The 21,113-nt window shown below is 45.5% G+C and overlaps 1 protein-coding gene across 1 annotated transcript in view; it reads right to left on the bottom strand.

Annotated features, from left to right (window-relative positions):
- Nucleotides 1-6,862: 6,862 nt before the first annotated feature.
- Nucleotides 6,863-21,113, bottom strand: part of LOC144604249 (heparan sulfate glucosamine 3-O-sulfotransferase 2-like) — a 77,428-nt gene continuing 63,177 nt past the window's right edge. Inside the window, exon 2 of the mRNA XM_078418482.1 lies at nucleotides 6,863-7,508. Within this exon, the coding sequence (XP_078274608.1) occupies nucleotides 6,890-7,508 (619 nt within the window). The 3' untranslated portion in view covers nucleotides 6,863-6,889. The remainder of the gene's footprint in view (nucleotides 7,509-21,113) is intronic.

The raw sequence follows: 21,113 nt of genomic DNA, 5'->3' as shown, positions 1-21,113 counted from the left end.
GGCTGGTTTGTTCGTGCATCAGAACTGATGAGGGGTGTTGCCCTGTACTGTTGAGTGCTGCCTGACTACTGAGTGCTTCTAGCTTGTATTTACATAACACCATTAACATTGTAAAATGCCCCAGGCCAATTTATGGGAGGCTTATCAAATAAAATCAGAAACTGATCCATGCAAAGTGAAAGCCTGCTCAATGATGTGTCTTTAGGAGCTTCATAAAGGAGGAGCGTAGATGGAGGGTTTTTGGGAGGGAAACCCAGCATTGAGGGCCAAGGAAGTCAAAGACCATCCAACAGCGGTGGAGTGATACAATGATTGAGAGGCCAGAGTTAACTACACCAAGATGACTCATTATTGATCAGCCTTCAGACTACTGCATTTCTGTTGGAACATATAATTCTGTTATCTGCCAACAATGACTGCAAAATTGAAGGAGATTAGAGATTGGAGATAGGGAGGGGCAGATTAATGGAGGGATTTGAAACCATGTGTGAATTTTTTTTTTTAATTTGAAAAGTTAGTTAATCAGTCACTGATATGGATTAGCGATGGGTCAGCAGACCTTGGTGTGTGCAAGCACATTCAATGGCCTTCAATGGATTATGGGTGGCAGTGTCAGAGGTGGGCCAGTGGCAAAGGCTTAATTAATTACATGAAACCTGAGTTCAATGGGTTTTGTGTGCCAAGAGTATAAGGGAAATGGAGCCTTAGATGGGCAGATTGAATTAGATAGAGATCAGATGTGATCACATTGAATTGTGCTCAGAAGCCTGAGTGGTGTGTCCTATCAATGCTCTATGCTTTTGGCTCATTGTGCTCCATGTTCTGTCGTCTTGGGGCATCAATGTAGATAATTTAGTCTTTAGTCACTTTAAACACTTTAGATAGTTCCTCTGTCCCTCTCTTCCCCCCTCCCCCCTCCCTCTTCCCAGTTCTCTCACTGTCTTCCTGTCTCCACCTATATCCTTTCTTTGTCTCGCCCCCGACATCAGTCTGAAGAAGGGTCTCGACCCGAAACCCGGGTCGAGACCTATTCCCTCTCTCCTAGGTGTTGCCTGACCTGCTGAATTACTCCAGCATTTTGTGTATACCTTCGATTTGTACCAGCATCTGCAGTTATTTTCCTTCATAAATTAGTCTTTCGTCAGAGGGTGGCAAATCTGTGGAACTCATTGCCACAGAGGGCTGTGGAGTCCAAGTCAGTGGATATTTTTAAGGCAGGGATAGACAAATTCTTGATTAGAACGGGTGTCAAGGGTTATGGGGAGAAGGCAGGAGAATGGGATTAGTAGGCAGAGATCAGCCATGATTTCATGTATGAGTAAATGGGCCGAATGGCCTAATTCTTCTCTTATAACTTGTGCATTTGTAAATCTGTCAAAGAGAAATGTTAGTAGCATTTCACTAATCCAAATATTTGGCTCAATGCTACGAGATGAGCCGCTATAGATTTGTACAACTTAGTTTGACACTCCGTCACATTGCTATTTCCTACGACAGGGAAAACACCTGCTCCTTCTTTCCGAATTATGAAGACATCATTTTTTATCTGTTTAGGAAAGAACTGCAGATGCTGGCTTAAATCGAAGGTAGACACAAAATGCTGGAGTTACTCAGCGGGACAGGCAGCATCTCTGAAGAGAAGGAATGGGTGATGTTTCGGGTCTGAGGAAGGATGTCAACTCGAAACGTCACCCATTCCTTCTCTCCAGAGATGCTGCTTGTCTCGCTGAGTTACTGCTGTATTTTGTGTCTACCATTTCTTATCTGTTTCTCCTTAATTTCGCATTGATAATGCATTTCAACAGATTACCAGTGACGACTCGATGTTGGTTGACAATAGCAACAACAACAAAAACAAAAACAACAACAAAAGTTTCGCATTGAAGACTTTGATGGAAGCCAGTGGCACAAAAACAGGCCATACAGATAGTGTGATGAGACAAGTTCAAATAGAAGGATATGTCTGTACATTTTGAGACATTTCAGCTTTTCGGGTAATATGGGATATGGGCCAAATGCAGGCAGGTGGGACTAGTATAGATGGGACATGTTGGTCGGTGTGGGCAAGTTGGATCGAAGGGCCTGTTTCCACACTGTATGACTCTATGACTCTATAACCGAACAATGAACTAATGTTTTTTTAGGGGAGAAAATGGACTGAATATTTCAGTGCATCTGCATGGGTACAGTCTAATTTTTTTGAATATATCCATTTTAAATTGTTGGAAAATAGAAAGGTTTCACTCCTGCCAGAAAGAACACAATTGCATGGGGTGGACTGAGAAGTTTTGTCATTGAACTATTAGTTTAGTTTAGAGATACAGCGCAGAAACAGGCCCTTCGACCCACTGAGTCTGTGCCGACCAGTGATTACTCCATACGCTACCATGAGAATGATCAGCCATGATCACATTGAATAGGCTCGAAGGGCCGAATGGCCTACTCCTGCACCTATTGTCTATTGTCTAACACTATCCTGCACATAATAGGGACAATACCAAGCCAATTAACCTACAAATCTATACGTCTTTGGAGTGTGGGAGGAAACCGGAGCACCTTGGGAAAACCCACGCAGGGTCACAAGGGGAACGTACAAACTCTGTACAGACAGTAGATGGAACCCGGGTCTCTGGCGCTGTAAGGCAGCAGCTCTACCTCTGCGCCACCAAAGTATTGGGGTGATGAGTGGGCGTGATCCTGATTTTGGGTAATGTAAGTTTATCGTCTTAGCTGACCATTCGATTTCTCTGCCTACCTCGATGTTGCCAATCTTTTACATTCCAACCAAATCCAAATTTATCCCAGAGTTCAAATCTCACTAAAGCATTTTGGGTTAAAAGTTTTTTTTAAATTCTATGGGACTGAGCAGTTCAGGAGGCAGCTGTGGTAAGAGAAATTGTTAACATTAATTCCAGTTATGAAATTAAAAAATATGTCTCAATTAAAGTATTCCCCAAATTGGTGAATTGTCATCTGAACAACTGATAGAGATGCCCCGTGAGTTCACCGGTGTCCTTTAGGGCCGGAAAGCTGCTGTTCTTACCTGCTTTGGGCCTTTAGTCTAATTGACCCATCCCTCTGAAACAGGATACTCTGTATCAGAAGGCACACCACACCCAGGTCTATAATTACAGACCCACACGCCAAGAATATAGAAAAAAAATAATATACAGTGGTGTCATGCAGCGGTGGATTCTAAATATAATCTGGGGCAATTGCTGATAAGCCCAAGATAATTAAACCTGTGACAACTGAAACACCCACAGGGAGTAGTAAAGATAGGTTAATAGTTGCAGTAAAATAATCCATGTAGGTGAAAGCTCAATGGTGGGAGAGAAGAGGCCTCAACACACAATCACTTCTTTCCATGGGAGTGCTAGTGCTATCTTGTGATGGGAAAGTATCCGTATGTCTTCTGGTGACAAGCATGATAACATCAAAAATATCGGTGTAATACAATATACCTCATTTCAAAAAGATCATTTAGATGCACATGTGAAAAATGTTACCCCAATGGTTTTCCAGTAGTTTCCCCATAGGTTAAGCCAATGGCTGTTCCAGTGGTTAATCTGGTTGCCTGACTGTGTGCCCTCGTGCCTGTTGCTCGTTGATCTGTGAATGGTACTGTTTGCCCTTGTGGTTGCCTTAATGCTAATCACTATTGTAGCCCCAGTGAATAGCCCAGGGGTTGACATTGTATCTCCCAGTGGTTCACTTAGTGGGCGTGCAGCGTAGGTTTACTAGGTTAATTCCCGGAATGGCAGGACTGTCATATGTTGAAAGACTGGAGCGACTAGGCTTGTATACACTGGAATTTAGAAGGATGAGAGGGGATCTTATCGAAACGTATAAGATTATTAAGGGGTTGGACACGTTAGAGGCAGGAAACATGTTCCCAATGTTGGGGGAGTCCAGAACAAGGGGCCACAGTTGAAGAATAAGGGGTAGGCCATTTAGAACTGAGATGAGGAAAAACTTTTTCAGTCAGAGAGTTGTGAATCTGTGGAATTCTCTTCCTCAGAAGGCAGTGGAGGCCAATTCTCTGAATGCATTCAAGAGAGAGCTAGATAGAGCTCTTAAGGATAGCGGAGTCAGGGGGTATGGAGAGAAGGCAGGAACGGGGTACTGATTGAGAATGATCAGCCATGATCACATTGAATGGCGGTGCTGGCTCGAAGGGCCGAATGGCCTCCTCCTGCACCTATTGTCTATTGTCTATAATGCCTCTGTCATTGTTCCAGAGGTTAGCCCAGTTTACTCCAGGAAAATTGCGTCTAGCTAACAATAAAAGTTTTTAGATGAAGCCGTCATCAGTCAGAGTATTGAGTATAGAAGTATAGGTTGGGAGGTCATGTTGCAGTTCTGTAAGACGTTGGTGAGGCCACATTTAGATTATTGTGTTCAGTTTTGGGCACCATGTTATAGGAAAGATGTTGTCAAGCTGGAAAGTGCGCAGACAAGATCTACGAGGATGTTGCCAGCACTAAGCCGTAGGGAGAGTTTGTGCAGGCTAGGACTCTATTCCTTGGAGTGCAGGAGGATGTGGGATGATCTTATCGAGGTGTATACAATCATGTGAGGAATAGATCGGGTAGACACACACTATGTATCTATCCAAATACACAGGAAACTAGTAGGGGGATCTAGAACCAGGGGACATAGGTTTAAGGTGAAGAGGGAAGGATTTAATAGGAACCTGAGGGGTAACCTTTTCACAGAGTGATCGGTGTATAGAACGAGCTGACGGAGGAGGTAGTTAAGGCAGGTACAATTGCAACGTTTGAGAAACAATTAGCCAGGTACATGGATAGGACAGGTTTAGAGGGATATGCCAAACGCAGGCAGGTGGGGCAAGTGCAGATGGGACATGTTTATCGTTGTGGGCACGTTGAGTGAAGGGCCTGTTTCCACACTGTATGACTATATGACTCCGTGACAGAGAAGGTTTATGGTGGAATTGTAATCAACGTGTGTGTTTAGGGCATGTGATGAAGTGCCATTTAATAGGCTTGTCAACTAGATTTAAGATTGTGGACTGAAAGGGGCTGTAGCAGTGTGGATAGAAAATTGGTTAAGCAGCAGGGAACAAACAATGTTTGTGAAAGATCATTTTATTTGGACTGTGAAAAATATATCCAATAGAGTTCTCCAGGGTGAGTACTAGGACCACTGCTCTCTTTAACGTATATTAATAATTGAGGCTTGGGCTTATGTGACACAATGTCCAAATACACAGAGAACTAGGAGGCATAGCAGATGATGACAGGGATAGCTATAAGTGTCAAGAAGATATGGACAGACTGTTGGAAGGGGTGAAAAGTTGATGGATAAAGTTTAATATTACAAGGCATGACAGGTTGCATTTTGTAGGTTGCGTGAGAATATGAATTGTAAACCAGAGGATACAAGTTTAAAAGGTGTTTAAGGATTGGGACATCTGGGTTTGTATGAGTATGGTTCGTTGGAAACGGCTGGGCAGGTCGAGAAAGTGGTCAGCAAAGCCCAAGCGTTCTGTGGATTATAAATAAAGGCAGAGAGTTCAAGAGCAGGATAGTGACCATCTGTATGGACATCTCGGCGAGCATCCATAAAGCACTGGTCTGGCTTCAACTGGAGTAACGTGTCCAGTCCTGGGACCCACATTTTAGGAGAGGTGTCAAGGCTTTTGAGGAGGAGGGGTTGTGGAAGGGATTTACTGAAAGGGGAAGCAGGGGGATGGACTGGAGAAGCCGAGGTGTTTATTTGTGGTAGAGAATGTTACGATGGAGGGGATGGAGCGGATGTGTTTCAAGTCAGGAAGGGGATAGACTGATCCTTCATGTAAACGTTCAAAGGCGTCAGGCGTGCAAAAGGCATGAATTTGCAGGATTATGGGGAGAGGTTTAGTTCAGTTTCACACTATCCTGCACACACTAGGGACAATTTACAATGACACCAAACCACTTAACCTGCAAACCGGCACGTCGTTGGAGTGTGGGAGGAAACGGAAAACCCACGCAGGTCACGGGGAGAACGTACAAACACCGGACAAACAGCATCCGTAGTCAGGATCAAACCCGGGTCCCTGGCGCTGTAAGGCAGCGACTCTATCGCTGCGCCACCGTGCCATGAGGGAGAGATCAGCTGAATCGCCCTGGCATCGAGCAAAGATAGATTCGATGGGCTAGGTGGTCTCCTTCCATGCTGTAACTATTCTGTGGTTGTGTGAATGTGTGTGTGTGTCTTGCCTGACTTGTTTGTTCTCTTACCCCAGTGGTTCGTCTGGTTTGTCCATTGATTACTTCAGTGCCCTTCCCCTATGGCTGCCCAATTCTGTTTGCCCAATGGGCATCCCCTGCACCAAAGGATGCAACGACCTTTCAGTTTCGCCACTAGTGGTTGGTCCAGTGGTTGGTCCTGTTTCCCCAATGGCTTCCCCTACAATGGTTTCTGCTACAGATGTTCTAGTGGTGGGACCAGCATTGGTTCCTATGGTTGCCTGTGCTTTCCCCCATGGTTGCCCCAGTTGTTTCTGTTTGCAGCAGTGGGTTCCCTAAATCCCATTGCAGGAGGGAGATCCTTAAGCTCGCAGTCTAACCTCAGGGTCCCATGGTGTGAGCTCTGGCCACGTCTGGCTTCTATCATGTTCATAACCTTTAGAGCAGAACAAGGCCATTTGGCCCATCAATCATGGCTGATCTATCTTTCCCTCTCAACCCCATTCACCTGTCTTCGCCCTATAACCCCTGACACCGGGACCAATCAAGAATCTGTCGATCTCCGCCTTAAACATATCCATGGACTTGGATGCCATCACTGTATGTGTTATCACAAACCACTTGGGTGAATATGGTGCAAGATTTATAAATGTTATTTCCTTTATTTTCTCAAAGTGTAATTCAGCCGACAGTTAGTCCCATCGAAAGTCCTGTCCCACCATTTGATAAAACTTTATATTATATGGTCTGTAAAATTCTTTTAGCTGCTCAATGACGTCTGAGTCCATCTGGACGTGAGTCCTTCCCTTGGATTTGCCGAGGCATCTTGGCAGGCTGCTGCTCTCAGGCTTCTTCAGGCACGGAAATCCCTTGGTTTTGTTGAAGTAAAAATGTTTGTCCGTGATGATCCTCTTGAGGCCCAAGAAGTCCTGGACTTTTCCCATCTCTCCGGCCGGGTCAATGATGAGCCTCTCCCCGCTGACGAAATGGATCTGGGAGAGGGGGAAGAACTGGAGCCAGTTCTCCAGGTGCAAGGCGTAGATCCCAATACGGATGGCGCTCCAAGAGGCATCGATCAGGCCCAGGGTCCTGTTCTTGAAGGCCAGCACCTCGAAGGTGGGGATCTCGGGTTTCTTGGACAGTGTCTGGGTGTAATCCGAAATGGCCCTGGTCACTGGGTTCCTGACCACCACCACCAGCTTGGTGCCCTTCGCCATGGAGAAGATGCGCTTTGGTGCCTCCCTGGTGACGAAGTAACTGGGCGTTTTCTCCATGGTGAGCTGGCCATCCAACGTCTTCGGCATCAAGCTTCTAAAGGCGAAAGGGACACGATTTAGAAAACTCAACAGCAATCTATGAAATATCTGCAGGCTGCTTAAAGCAATGGAAGGCGAATACGGTTCATAAGATCATAAGTTATAGGAGCAGAATTAAGCCATTCGCCCCATCAGGTCTACTGCGCCATTCAATCATGGCTGATCTATCTTTCCCTCTCAACCCTATTCTCCTGCCTTCTCCCTGACACCCTTACTAATCTAGAATCTGTCAATCTGCACCTTAAAAATACTCAATGACGGCCTCCACAGCCGTCTGTGGCAATGAATTTCACATTGACTAAAGAGGTTAACAATACACATACAGCACTAAAACAGGCCCTTCCAGCCCAATGCCCATGCCAACCAACATGCCCCATCTACTCTAGTCCAATCTATCTGTGTGTGGCCCATACCCCTCTAAACTTTTCCTATCCGTCTACTTGTCCAAATGTTTTTTAAACATTGTGATATTACCTGCCTCAACTCCCACCTCTGGCAGCTCGTTCCGTATACCTACCACCCTTTGTGTAAAAAAGTTGTCCCTCAGATTCCTATTAAATCTTATCCCCCTCACCTTAACCCTGTGTCGTCTGGTTCTTGATTCCCCATACACTGGGAATACTTCCAACCCAGATTTGAAAAGAATTGAACGAAAAATACTTTCTGTGTGGAAGATATCTGCATATCGGAGGAAATTCAGCACCAGGGGAATAGGGGCTAGAATATATGATGAGGAGTTTATTCATGGATCTGGAGACAGATGATTAGACTATCTTTGCTCTGTGTTAGTCATGGGGTCAGTATAAAGATGGCGCCCAACCCAGGCGACTATTTGCGTGCTAGCCACAGAAGCAGATCTACAGTCACATATTACAATCGCTCCACGCTCTTAGATCTCTATTCCTACGCTGTAAACGGATCGACTGTAATCGTGCATTGCCTCTCCGCTGACCGGTTAGCACGCAACAAAAGCTGTCCACCCTTCCTCGGGCACACGTGACAATAAACTAAACCAACCAACTAACTTTTCAGTGTTCTGTTTGTGGCCAACAATCATGCTTTGGTGAGTTGGCCACTTTGATTTTAAATCCTGAAGGACAAACGCTGGTTTGAGGGTTAAATGGATCTTCTATTTCAAATTTAATTTGACTGCTGATCTGTAAATGTGATACTGACTTCCTTCTGAAGCTATTTGATTACTGCGAAGCTTCCTTGTTCTTCCTCTGCTGGCCACAACCGCAGAGATTGTCCTTAGACTGAATATTTGTTGCCCAATGTGATTGAGAGTTCATTAAACCTTATCCCGTCAGTGTCGTTTCAGTCCAACCACACTTCCCTTTCTGACCACATTCCTGGTGTACGCTTTCTAATACCTTTCTATTGAAGTATTTTGCTTAGGTAAATGCATTGAGCCCCCACTTGGGAGGTCATTGCCTCAAGTCCCATTCCATGTCTCCAGTGACTCCTACGAACCTCTACAGATGCACGAAGATAGACACAAAAAGCTGGAGTAACTCAGCGGGCCAGGCAGCATCTCTGGAGAGAAGAAATGGGTGACGTTTCGTGTCGAGACCCTTCTTCAGATTGGTTAGGGATAAGGGAAACCAGATTAGGGCGGTCACGGTGGCGCAGCGGTAGAGTTGCTGCCTTACAGTGAATGCAGCGCCGGAGACCCGGGTTCGATCCCGACTACGGGTGCTGTCTGTACGGAGTTTGTACGTTCTCCCCTTGACCTGCGTGGGTTTCCTCCGAGATCTTCCGTTTCCTCCCACACTCCAATGACGTGCAGGTTTGTAGTTTAATTGGCTTGGTAAATGTAAAAATTGTCCCTAGTGTGTGTAGGATAGTGTTAATGTGCAGGGATCGCTGGTCGGCGCGGACCCGGTGGGCCGAAGGGCCTGCTTCCGCTCTGTATCTCTAAACTAAACTAAACTAAAGATAAACTAAACTAAAGATGCACCGTGGAAACATACTGTTGGTTTGCATCACAGTTTTTAGTTTAGTTTAGTTTAATGTCACTCGTACCGAGGTACAGTGAAAAGCTTTTGTTTTTCACAGCTTGGTTTGGGAACAGCTCTGCCAAGACCACGTAAAATTGCAGAGAGTTATCAGTGTAGCCCAGTCCATCGCACAGAACAGACTTCCCACCATCTACACTACATGCTGCCTCAGAAAAGCAGCCAACAAAATCAAAGACTTGTCCTACCCCAGTCATTCCTTCTCCCTGCTCCTGTCTGGCAGAAGGTACAGAAGCTTGAAAGTGCACACCACCAGACTCAGAAACAGCTTCTTTCCCTCTAATCAGGCTTCCGAATAGACCTTCCACAGCGAGGGTGCTGTCTGATTCACCTCTACCCCATTGCGGACATTTTCTAAGAAACTCATGTGCTATGATGCGTCAGTTCTGCCTTGCATTCTGTATCACTGCCATTGCTCTGTCTAATCTACTTGAGTTTGACTTGATTGCATTTATGTCTGGTATATCTAAACTGTTTGGTTATCGTGTAAAACAAAGCTTTTCACTGTACCTCGGTGGACTTGGCAATAATAAACCTAAACCTAAACAGGGAACTGAGCACAAAGTCTAGGTTGTCATTTCAACGCATCATGAAGGAAGTGAGCAGATATTAAACCCTGCCTCCTCTCATGTAGGTACAGAAAGATCCAATGGCAGCAGTAGGAGGCTTGTGGCCCTGTTGCCTTAGCTACAATTTATCTCCCAGCCAACGTCAGTGAACTGGGCAATCTAGAAACGATCACATTGATGCCTCTGAAGTATTTTGTGAGCGAATTCACAGCCACATTTCCTTCATTTCAACAGTGACGATTATTAGAAGTAATTAATGGGATTTAAAGCTGTCCGAGGTCCCAAGGCTATGAAAAGCTCCATATAAATGCACATCTGTCAAGACCATGCGCACCTTATGCATCTCCAGCCCCTCAACACCATCTCCGCACACCTTCCCTGCCACTATTGTATCACAACATCCTTAATCAAAGTTCACCTTCAGTTGTTCCCGCACATGCACCTCCTCCCTCCTTGACCAGGGTGAGGCCGTATGCAAACCGGAGGAACAACACTTCAGGTTCCACTTGAGATGCTTAAAAAACTAACGATGAACAGTGATTTCCCCAGTTTTCAATAAAATCCTCCTTACCCCCTCTCTCTTTCCTGTGCTCCCCAAACCCTTGAGCTCACAAGTTCTCCCATTATCCCCTCCTCCTCTATCCCCCCCATCCCCGTCCTCGTTCACCAATCTTCTTCCCTCTGGTTTAATATTTCACTCCTCTTCTCTCCTTATCCAGCACTGTTTTGACTCCTTTTCATATCTAGCCTCTCCCTTACTCCACCCGAATGCCAATTGCACCCCCCCCCCCCCACCACCACTACCTGCATCCACCTATCACTCGCCAGGCTTTGTCCTGCCCCTACCTCCCTTTTCCAGTTTTCACAACCCTCCTCCAATCGGTCAGAAGGGTCCCGATCCGAAACGTCACCCGCCCATTCCCTCCACTGATTCTGCCTGAGCCAATGAGTTCCGCCGGCACTTTGAGTTCTGCTCAAGATTCCAGCATCTGTAACTTCTTTGTGTTGCCACTTACTTTCAGGGAATCAGTATATAATCTTTAGACTGCAGACTTTAGAGATACAGCATGGAAACAGGCCCTTCGGCACACCGGGTCTGCGCCTTTGGAGTGTGGGAGGAAACCAAAGCACCCGGTGAAAACCCACGTGGTCACGGGTAGATCGTCCAGACTCTATACAGAGAGCACCCGCAAGCAGGATCAAACCCGGGTCTCTGGCGCTGTAAGGCAGCAACTCTACCGCTGCGCCACCGTGTTGCTCTAACTTGATTTCAACTTCTAGTTTTCCATCAACTGACCGACTCCTTATTTCCAACAACATTCCCTCCTTCCTACAATCTCAGTGTATTTCCATCCAGTATTAGCCTGGTCTACTGAGGCATTGACTGTATCTGGATTCTTCTCACTTTTTTGCAGAAATAATGGAGAAATCTCCAACCCACATTGTGTGTGATATTTGGAGAATTCCGTGCTGGGGTAGGAATGATCATTGCCAGTCGGGAACAAAGCGTTAAAGGCCCACTGGCTAAATTCCACAGTCTTGGAAGTTCCCTGATGCGGACTGAGTGGACTGCTGTTGGATTTGCAGCAAAGATAATAGAACAGAGCAAGATAGACCACTCGACTCTGAAAACCGTTGTATGTCACGGCGCCATTTTAGTAGGCAGAAACTTGCAGAAACATTTTAAAAGAAAAACAACAAAAATCTGTGAATTGATAGATGAGCTATATTCTGCATTTTTATGGTATCATCACACATACTGTTCCCCCACAACACTGATTACACTGCGAGAGGCATAGCGAACGGCGGGTTTTGCCTACTAAAATGGCGGCTGTTCCGCTCCGTTGTATACTACACTTCAGTACAGGTGATTTCGACCGAGTGGTTCATCTTGCTCCTCTAGTATCTTTGATTTGCAGCATTGATGGATGTACATAAAATGGTTCTGGCAGATCAGATAGATGGAATGGCCATACAAGCCTTACATTAATGTAAGGGTCTGAAGAAGGGTCTCGACCCAAAACGTCACCTAATCCTTTTCTCCAGAGATGCTGCCTGACCCGCTGAGTTACTCAGACATTTTGTGTCTATCTTCGGTGCACAGCAGTATCTGCAGTCCCTTCTTACACATACAGCCTTACTTAAATGTTGGACTGAGATTGCTCCTCACATTGCAATCCCTGAACCCTACTCACTTCCACTGGATGCATTTAGTTGCATGAACAAATACATCGACAGAAGTGTCATAAAGCCATGCAGCATAGAAACAGACCCTTCGGCCCACCAAGTCTGTACTGACCATCAACCACCCAATTATACTTTAATTTCATTTTATTCCCCCCCTCCCCCTCATCCTCATTCCAATCAATTCCCCCTGAATCTTACTTCCCATCACCGACATACTGGGGGGCAATTTACAACAACCAATTGACTATCGACCTGCACGTCTTTGGGGCGTGGGAGGAAAATTGATACATCCGCAGGAAACCCACGAGGCCACAGATAGAATGTGTGAACTCCACATGTACAGCACCGGAAGTCAGGATCGAACCTGGGTCTCTGAGGCTGAGAGGCAGCAGCTCTACTAGCTGCGCCACTGTTTCAATCAGTGACCGTGCATAATCATTCCCTCATGAAGGGCCTGTAGTGAAGTGGCTCAGACACGCACTCACACTCTCTCTAGAGTCTAGACAGTGGAATGCTGTTTACTGATCCTTCGATTTCCTTTCACAAGTCTTGACCCAGCACCTTTGTAAAGGTAGAAATTGTCACTGGTTTTCACTGGGAGTTTATTTCATGTGTCCATCACCTCTCAGCAGGACAAACAGTCTCTTAACTACCTCAGTTGACAAGACTGGTCCACACATCCACATAGAACAATACAGCAGAGAAACAGGCCCTTCAGCCCACTATATAGAAACATAGAAAATAGGTTGCAGGAGGCCATTCGGCCCTTTGAGCCTGCACCGCCATTCATTGTGATCGTGGCTGATCGTCCACAATCAATAACCCATGCCTGCCTTCTCCCCATATCATATCATATCATATCATATATATACAGCCGGAAACAGGCCTTTTCGGCCCTCCAAGTCCGTGCCGCCCAGTGATCCCCGCACATTAACACTATCCTACACCCACTAGGGACAATTTTTTAAAAACATTTTACCCAGCCAATTAACCTACATATCCCTTGATTCCATTAACCCCTAGAGCTCTATCTAACTCTCTCTCAAATCCATCCAGTGATTTGGCTTCCACTGCCCTCTGTGGCAGAGAATTCCACAAATTCACAACTCTCTGGGTGAAAAAGTTCCTTCTCACCTCAGTTTTAAATGGCCTCCCCTTTATTCTAAAGCTGTGGTCCCTGGTTCTGGACTCCCCCAACATTGGGAACATTTTTCCTTCATTTATTTATTCCAGTCCTTTTTATAATTTTATATGTTTCTACAAGATCCCCGTATCTGTGCCAAACCTGAGCCTAGGCCAAGACCAACTCTTATCTGCCTGCACATAACCCATATCCCTCCATTCCCTGCATATCCATGTGCTTCTCCAAAAGTCTCCAAAATGCCACTGTCATATACGTCTCCACCACTATCCCCGGCAGTGCATTCCAGGCATTCACCACCCTCTGCAGAACAAAAACTTTAAACAGAGCAGCAGACCGCATTCCTCTACAAACAGTACAGCCAGGCACAGTCCATCAGGAATAACACCACACACAGCGGGCCATGCACATCGAATGAAACTGAGTATCACAGCAGAGGCAGGAACACTGCTGGGAATAATGAGCAGGGGGCAATCTATCAGGGAGTAACAGAGCAGGGACAATATTCCTTTGTGAACAGTACTTCAGGGACCAATAGATCTCGGAGTAATGCAGCCATGGTATGCCACATTGGGGATTAATGTTACAGGAAATAACACATCTGGTCATGATACAATGGGGAAGTGACACTGAGGTACAGACTGAATAGGAGAGTCGTCAGCTGAGAGTGAATCTCTCCCCTTAAAACAAGGATGCAGTGAGCTGCTGTGCCTTTTAACCCTGTAAAATGGAAGGTTAGCAATTGACAAGCCCGCTTGGCTTGGGAGGGATATATTGATGCAGAAATAACCCCCTCGTGAATTGTTCTTGAAGCTGAATAGAGGCGATGCACGTACCTTTAAGCAGAGATAGATGCAAGGACAATGTAAGATTTGTTACCTTCTCTTTGCAGCAACTTAATTCATTACCACTTTAATTAATCCAGGCTATTTTTGTGCCTGCACTCTATCTTTCTACGGCACATCTGTAGATTTGGCACGGACATTGTGGGCCGAATGGCCTGTTCCTGTGCTGTATTGTTCTATGTTTCATGTTCTTGGGTAGCAACCTTTCACTGGGTAACACCCCAGGAGGAACTAACTACCTGGGAATTTAAAAAAAAAAGTGAGACCGTCTCCTTCACAGGGGATGTGAAAATTATACAGCAAGGAACAATATTGTTCTGAACTTTGATTGCCTGAATGTCAGCAGGTATTAGCCATCTGTGTTCCATGTGCATACTGCAATTCTGCAAGGACACAGGAACGGAGTGGGTTTCAACACTCGTTTCCCACCAGACTAGTTATAAACGTGACTCACACAACACCTTGTTTAGTTTAGTTTAGTGTTGAAACAGGCCCTTCGGCCCACTGGGTCTGCGCCGACCAGCGATCCCCGCTTATTAACGCTATTCTACACACACTAGGGACAATTTTTTTAAACATTTACCAAGCCAATTTACCTACATACCTGTATGCCTTTGGAGATGTAGCTGTACCTGATCTCATTGGTTTTAACATTTCTGCTGCATTGAATGTTCTCTTATTAGCCTGTAAATATTTGTTTGGTTGATGGGTATTAATTGGATTTATCCCAGAACATTTCAAATAGGTCCTCAATCTTCTGAGTCCCACCTTTCAGGAATGATGAACCTCATTAGTTAAGCTTGGACGTTGAGCACCTGCAGAAATATTAAAGAGCCAATGTTTTATGGCTGTGTCTGTATGAACCATATTCATAAATAAGACTGGTGGGAAACTAATGACGTGTATAATATGTTTGACAGTCTGAACATAGATGATTGCACAATGCTCAATTACTTCTCACTACATAATTCAGTCTGTGCCATGTCGGCACAACCTACACTAAGTTGTAGACAACATTCAGACTTTGGAAAATAAGATACATTCCACAGCAGCAGAGCATTGACCACTTCCACAGGAGAATATCTAACCATCTACTTGCCAACAGCGCAGTGGTAATTACAAGTTAATAATCACAGACTGGGTGGTCATTTCGCTGAACACCTTCGCTCAGTCCGCCTTGGCCTATGTGATCTCCCGGTTGCCAAACACTTTAACTCCCCTCCCCATTCCCATACTGACCTTTCTGTCCTCCATTGCCAGAGTGAGGCCAAACGGACATTGGAGGTACAGTACCTCATATTTCGCTTGGGAAGCTTACAACCCAGCGGCATGAATATTGATTTCTCTAACTTTAAGTGACCCTTGCATTCCCTCTCTCTCAGTCCCTCCCCCACCCTAGGTGCCGTACTAATTTCTCTGTTGGCCTGCTGAGTTTCACTGTTTGTATCTACTTGTTATCACCTTCTCCACAGCCAACAATGGACCATTTGGGCTCCACCTTTCCTTGATCATCGTTGCTGGCTTTGATTTGTCCTTTTGCATGTCCTTCATTCATTTGTTCTATACACCTTTTCACATCTCTCATTTCCCTCTCCTGACTCTCAGTTTGAAGAAGGGTCTCGACCTGAAAGGTCACCCGTTCCTTTTCTCCAGACATGCTGCCTAACCCACTAGTTACTCCAGCTTTTTGTGTCTATCTTCGGTGTAAACCAACATCTGCAGTTCCTTCCTACACAATAATCTTACTGATCTGTATGCAAAAGAAATGTCATTGTACCTCAGTGATAATCCCAAGAACTATTAGACCATTGAAAAATAAATGGACAAAGAGTCGGGCTTGCAGAAAACGCAAGATTTTGTGAAGGAATGAAAATAAATTAATACGGTTGCCTTCCTTTTGTATTCACTGTGGCTCAGAGAGACTGTATTTCTTTCCATTTTTTCATGTTTGACAGAAGCAATCAAAAGATAGTTGTTCCCATTCTTTCTGTTGTACAGATTGGATATCGGGGGAAAAAAAACACTGGATCAAGATTGCACAGAATTTCAAATCCCCTCTCCCATCCTCGCATTTACTCCTACTGTACAGATTCATGCTGAACTAACCCACCACCAGTCATTCTGGCTGTACAGATCCACATTGGACTAAATCACTGTCACTTAGTCTGGATCACAAATTCCAACTTGGGCGACACAATGGCGCAGTGGTAGAGTTGCTGCCTTACAACGCTTTCAGCGCCATAAGCCCGGGTTCGATCCCGACTACGGGTGATGTCTGTACGGAGTTTGTACGGAGTTTGTACGTTCTCCCCGTGACCGCATGGGTTTTCTCCGGCATCTTCGGTTTCCTCCCACACTCCAAAGACGTACAGGTTTATAGGTTAATTGGCTTGGTATAGATGCAAATTGTCTCTAGTGTGTGTAGGATAGTGTTAATGTGCAGGGATCGCTGGTTGGTGCGGACTCGGTGGGACGAAGGGCCTGTTTCCGGCTGTATATATATGATATGACATGATATGATATGATATGTTGGTTGAGGATATCTATTGATCAGGATACCGGGAAGGATGGCACCGTGGGTAGAGCTGCTGTCTCACAGCACCAGAGAGCTGGGTTCAATCCTGACCTCCGGTGCTGTTTGTGTGGAGTTTGCAGGTTCTCCCTGTGACCATGTGCGTTTCCTCAGTGTGTTCCGGTTTCCTCCTTCATTCCAAATAAGTAATAGTCGGTAGGTTAATTGACCGCTGTAAGGTCACCCTGTGTATAGGTCATTGATTGAATCTGGGGGGAGTTGATGAAATGTGGGGAGAGTAAAACAATGGGATTGATGTAAGGTCAGCGTAAATGGGCGGTTGATGATTGACGTGGACGGTGGGCCAAAGGGCCTATTTCCACATGGTACCTCTCTCTATGACTCCTTGGGTCTTCAAAATAGCGAAAGAGTAGACAGCATCCAAGTTTAAAGTGTCATATAAAATTCAGAAGGAGAAGGAGACCTATATTCACATATAACATGCCAGGTTTTGTCCTGCCCCTCTACACCCCCCCCCCCCACTCGTCACCTTGTCCCTTATTTGGGAGTGAGATAGTTGGCACCCCTAGTGGTGATCGCTGGTCGGCGCAGACTCGGTGGGCCGAAGGGCCCGTTTCCACGCTGTATCTCTAAAGTCTAAATGTCTAACGTCTAATACTAACACTCGCCACTTCCATTAATGTTTGCCAGGAAACAGCAATGATTCAGCGTTGATACAAAAGACTGCTGAGTGCACAAGATTATTTCTGATAATTAAAGGCACACCTATTGTTTTTTGAGACCAAGGTTATGTTGATAAGCATGGCTCATTTCCCGTACGTCAGTTCCTATCCAACAATGGGTATCTCAAGGCCTTGGTGTAGGCTGGTGGGTGGGCTTGGTGGAGGAGAGGAGAAAGGAAGGGGAAAGGATTCTGGATGTAAAACACGTTTTTATTCAATGAAATGATCTGTCCTTGAATGGCTTTTGAATAAAATACTCCTCAGTTTAGCTCAGTATTAAACTTAAAGACCCAATCAGACAAATAAATTGGTTGATACTAGTTTAGAAATGACAATAAATGAGTTGGTTGATTGCAGGTAGAGAGACATAGAGCTGTACAGCAGAGACGTGTGACCTACAGGCCACCCAGTCCACACCAACTATTGACCACCCACTTACGTAATCCCACTTAATTCCATTTTTTATTGCCTCTCGTATTCCACTCATTTCTCTCCAGATTCTACCAGTCACCTCCACACAGTTTACAGCAATTTACAGTGCCAATTAACCCACAAATCTTTGGAATGTGGGAGCATCCTGAGGAAAACCACATGATCATCGAGTCACACAGCGTGGAAAAAAGGCCCTTCGGCCCAACTTGCCCATGCTGACCAACATGCCCCATCTGCACTAGACCCACCTGCCTGTGCTTGGGGCCATATCCTTAAAAACTATCCTATCCACGTACCTGTCTAAATGTTTCCTAAACATTGCAATAGTACCAGCCTCGACTACCTCCTCCGGCAGCTCGATCGATATACCCACCAGCCTTTGTGTAAAAATGTTACCCCTATTAAATTTCCCCCCCCTCACCTGAAACCCATGTCCCTTAGTTCTTGATTTCCCTACTCTGGGCAAAAGACTATGTGCATTTACCCGATCTATTCCCCTGACACAGACAATAGACAATAGGTGCAGGAGTAGGCCATTTGGCTCTTCGAGCTAGCACCACCATTCAATGTGATCATGGCTGATCATTCACAATCAGTACCCTGTTCCTGCCTTCTCCCCATACCCCCTGACTCCACTATCTTTAAGAGCTCTATCTCGCTCTCTCTTGAAAGCATCCAAAGAATTGGCCTCCACTGCCTTCTGAGGCAGAGAATTCCACAGATCGCAATGAGAATGTGCAAACTTCACACGAACAGCACCAGAGGACAGGATTGAATGCAGATCTCTGGAATCGTGATACTGGCTGGTAACTGTGCTGCCCTGAAGCAGCCATGGATAACTTCTAATGAATGAACTGTGAACAAGTGTTGTTGTTGGCTCTCAACAGCAGAGGAAAACAGATGATGTGATTACTGCTCCAGGTATGAACTTGGGAGCTGGCTGAACCCGCCACGTTTCTCGATAGCACAACAATGACTACACTTCAAAAATACGTCATAAGCTGTAATGCACCTTAGGACATGGTGAGTGGCACGGTGGCGCAACAGTAGAGTTGCTGCCTCACAGCGCCAGAGACCCAGGTTCCATCCTGACTACGGATGCTGTCCGTATGGAGTTTGTACCTTCTCCCCAAAACCGTGTGGATGGGTTTTCTCCGTGAGCTCCAATCCTCCCACACGCCAAAGACATACAGGTTTGTAGGCTAATTGGCTTGGTAACAATGTAAATTGTCCCTAGTGTGTGTAGGAAAGTGTTACTGTTACTGTGTTACCCCCTCCCATTCCCAATCTGACCTTTCTGTCATGGGCCTCCCCCAGTGCCATAGTGAGGCCCACCGGAAATTGGAGGAACAGCACCTCAAATTTCGCCTGGGCAGCTTGCAGCCCAGTGGTATGAACATCGACTTCTCCAACTTTAGATAGTTCCTCTGTCCCTCTTCCTCTCCCCCTTTCCCAGTTCTCCCTCTATCTTCCTGCCTCCACCTATATCCTTCCTTTGTCCCGCCCCCCTGACATCAGTCTGAAGAAGGGTCTCGACCCGAAACGTCACCCATTCCTTCTCCCCTGAGATGCTGCCTGACCTGCTGAGTTACTCCAGCATTTTGTGAATAAATACCTTCGATTTGTACCAGCATCTGCAGTTATTGTCTTATAGTTACTGTGCGGGGATCGCTGGTTGGCGCGGACTCAGTGGGCCGAAAGGCCTGTTTCCACGCTGTATCTCTAAACTAAACTAAATGAGACATCCTGCGGTTGTCAAAAACTTCTTGGGAATCAAGAAGATCTTGCTTCAAGAAACACCATCAGAAATAGTGCAAGGGGGTGGTAGTTGGCAGTAATGAGGTGAAGGGCAACATCGGAGTTGCCCGCGAGCTGCCTTGGAATAATTACACTGAGGTTTTGCTTGGTAGTCCGCACTGTGGTAAGATTACTCGAGGGCTTCCGTTCTCTGGACCTGTGGAGCACCTAATGAAGGACGATCATTACACTAATTACTCCACACTGTACACTGTCCTGCCTAGTGAGTCTAAATAAGAATCTGCTTCAAACACAGTGTGAAGTTGAGAGTTCGTCTGAAGTGGAAATTCACCGCAGAAGGGCAGGCAATGAGCTGCTGCTATCTCTCCCCAAAGCTCAAGGTGATTTATGTAAATCAAAGTATTTAACAGTTTTAGTGCCGTAGAAGTTAGTGTATTTAATTTACAAACTTTTTATTACAGATCTAGATCTGAATAACGTTAATGCAATAAAACTCCTTTAATCTGGCACTCCTTGCATTTCGGACGTTATTCCTATTAATACCCAAACACACATTTATTTAATATGTGTTTACACACGTGTTAAACTGTGATACACATTTATTTAATGTTTTTTCATATGTTAACACAGTAGTTTAATACATTTTCCAGTGAACCTGGTGAGCTTAAAGACAGCAGGAAATGTGTAGGATGGAACGTGAGGATAGACACAAAAGGTTGGAGTAACTCAGCGGGACAGGCAGCATCTCAGGAGAGAGGGAATGGATGACGTTTTGGGTCGAGACCCTTCTTCAGACTGGATGGAATGGAACTGCAGATGCTGGTTTACTAAATGCTGCAGTAACTCAGTGGGTCAGGCAGCATCTCTGGTGAAAAAGGATGGGTGACGTTTCGGGTCGGGACCTTCATGCGGCACCGAGTAAAGGGGAAATGAGGGAGATAAGGAATAAGGATCTGTGGAAGCTGTTCCTATCCTGCAGATAAAAGGCACTTGCTACCTACATTTGTGTAGCGCCTGAAGGCTTGGCGTACTGCTTCATCAGATTCAAGACGACGGCATCACCATTTTGAAGGTTACCAGGGACAATGAAACTCCAATAGTCTGCGATGCGTCCACTGACAAATCTTGACAGTTCAGCATCGAGCTCACTGGGTGGTGTTGGCTTTGTGCCCCAGCCACTCATTGGGACCTTGGTTCCAGCACTTCTGCCCGACTTAACGGGGCCCCAGCTCCTATGTGCTGTTTTGAAAGTTACCTGGATCTTTTTCTCTGTTCCCTATGAACCTACTGGGCTCACTGTGTAATGTCTGTTTTAAAATGTGAATTAAAAATGTGTTGAAGTATTAGTGGAGTAACAATCGAGAGTCTGGAAAATCTGCCAATCTCGAGAGCACG

The sequence above is a fragment of the Rhinoraja longicauda genome, chromosome 21, assembly GCF_053455715.1.
Source record: "Rhinoraja longicauda isolate Sanriku21f chromosome 21, sRhiLon1.1, whole genome shotgun sequence".
Classification (NCBI taxonomy): Eukaryota; Metazoa; Chordata; class Chondrichthyes; order Rajiformes; family Arhynchobatidae; genus Rhinoraja; species Rhinoraja longicauda.
Note: the sequence above shows the minus strand (reverse complement) of the source record. Positions and strands in the feature narration are given on the sequence as shown.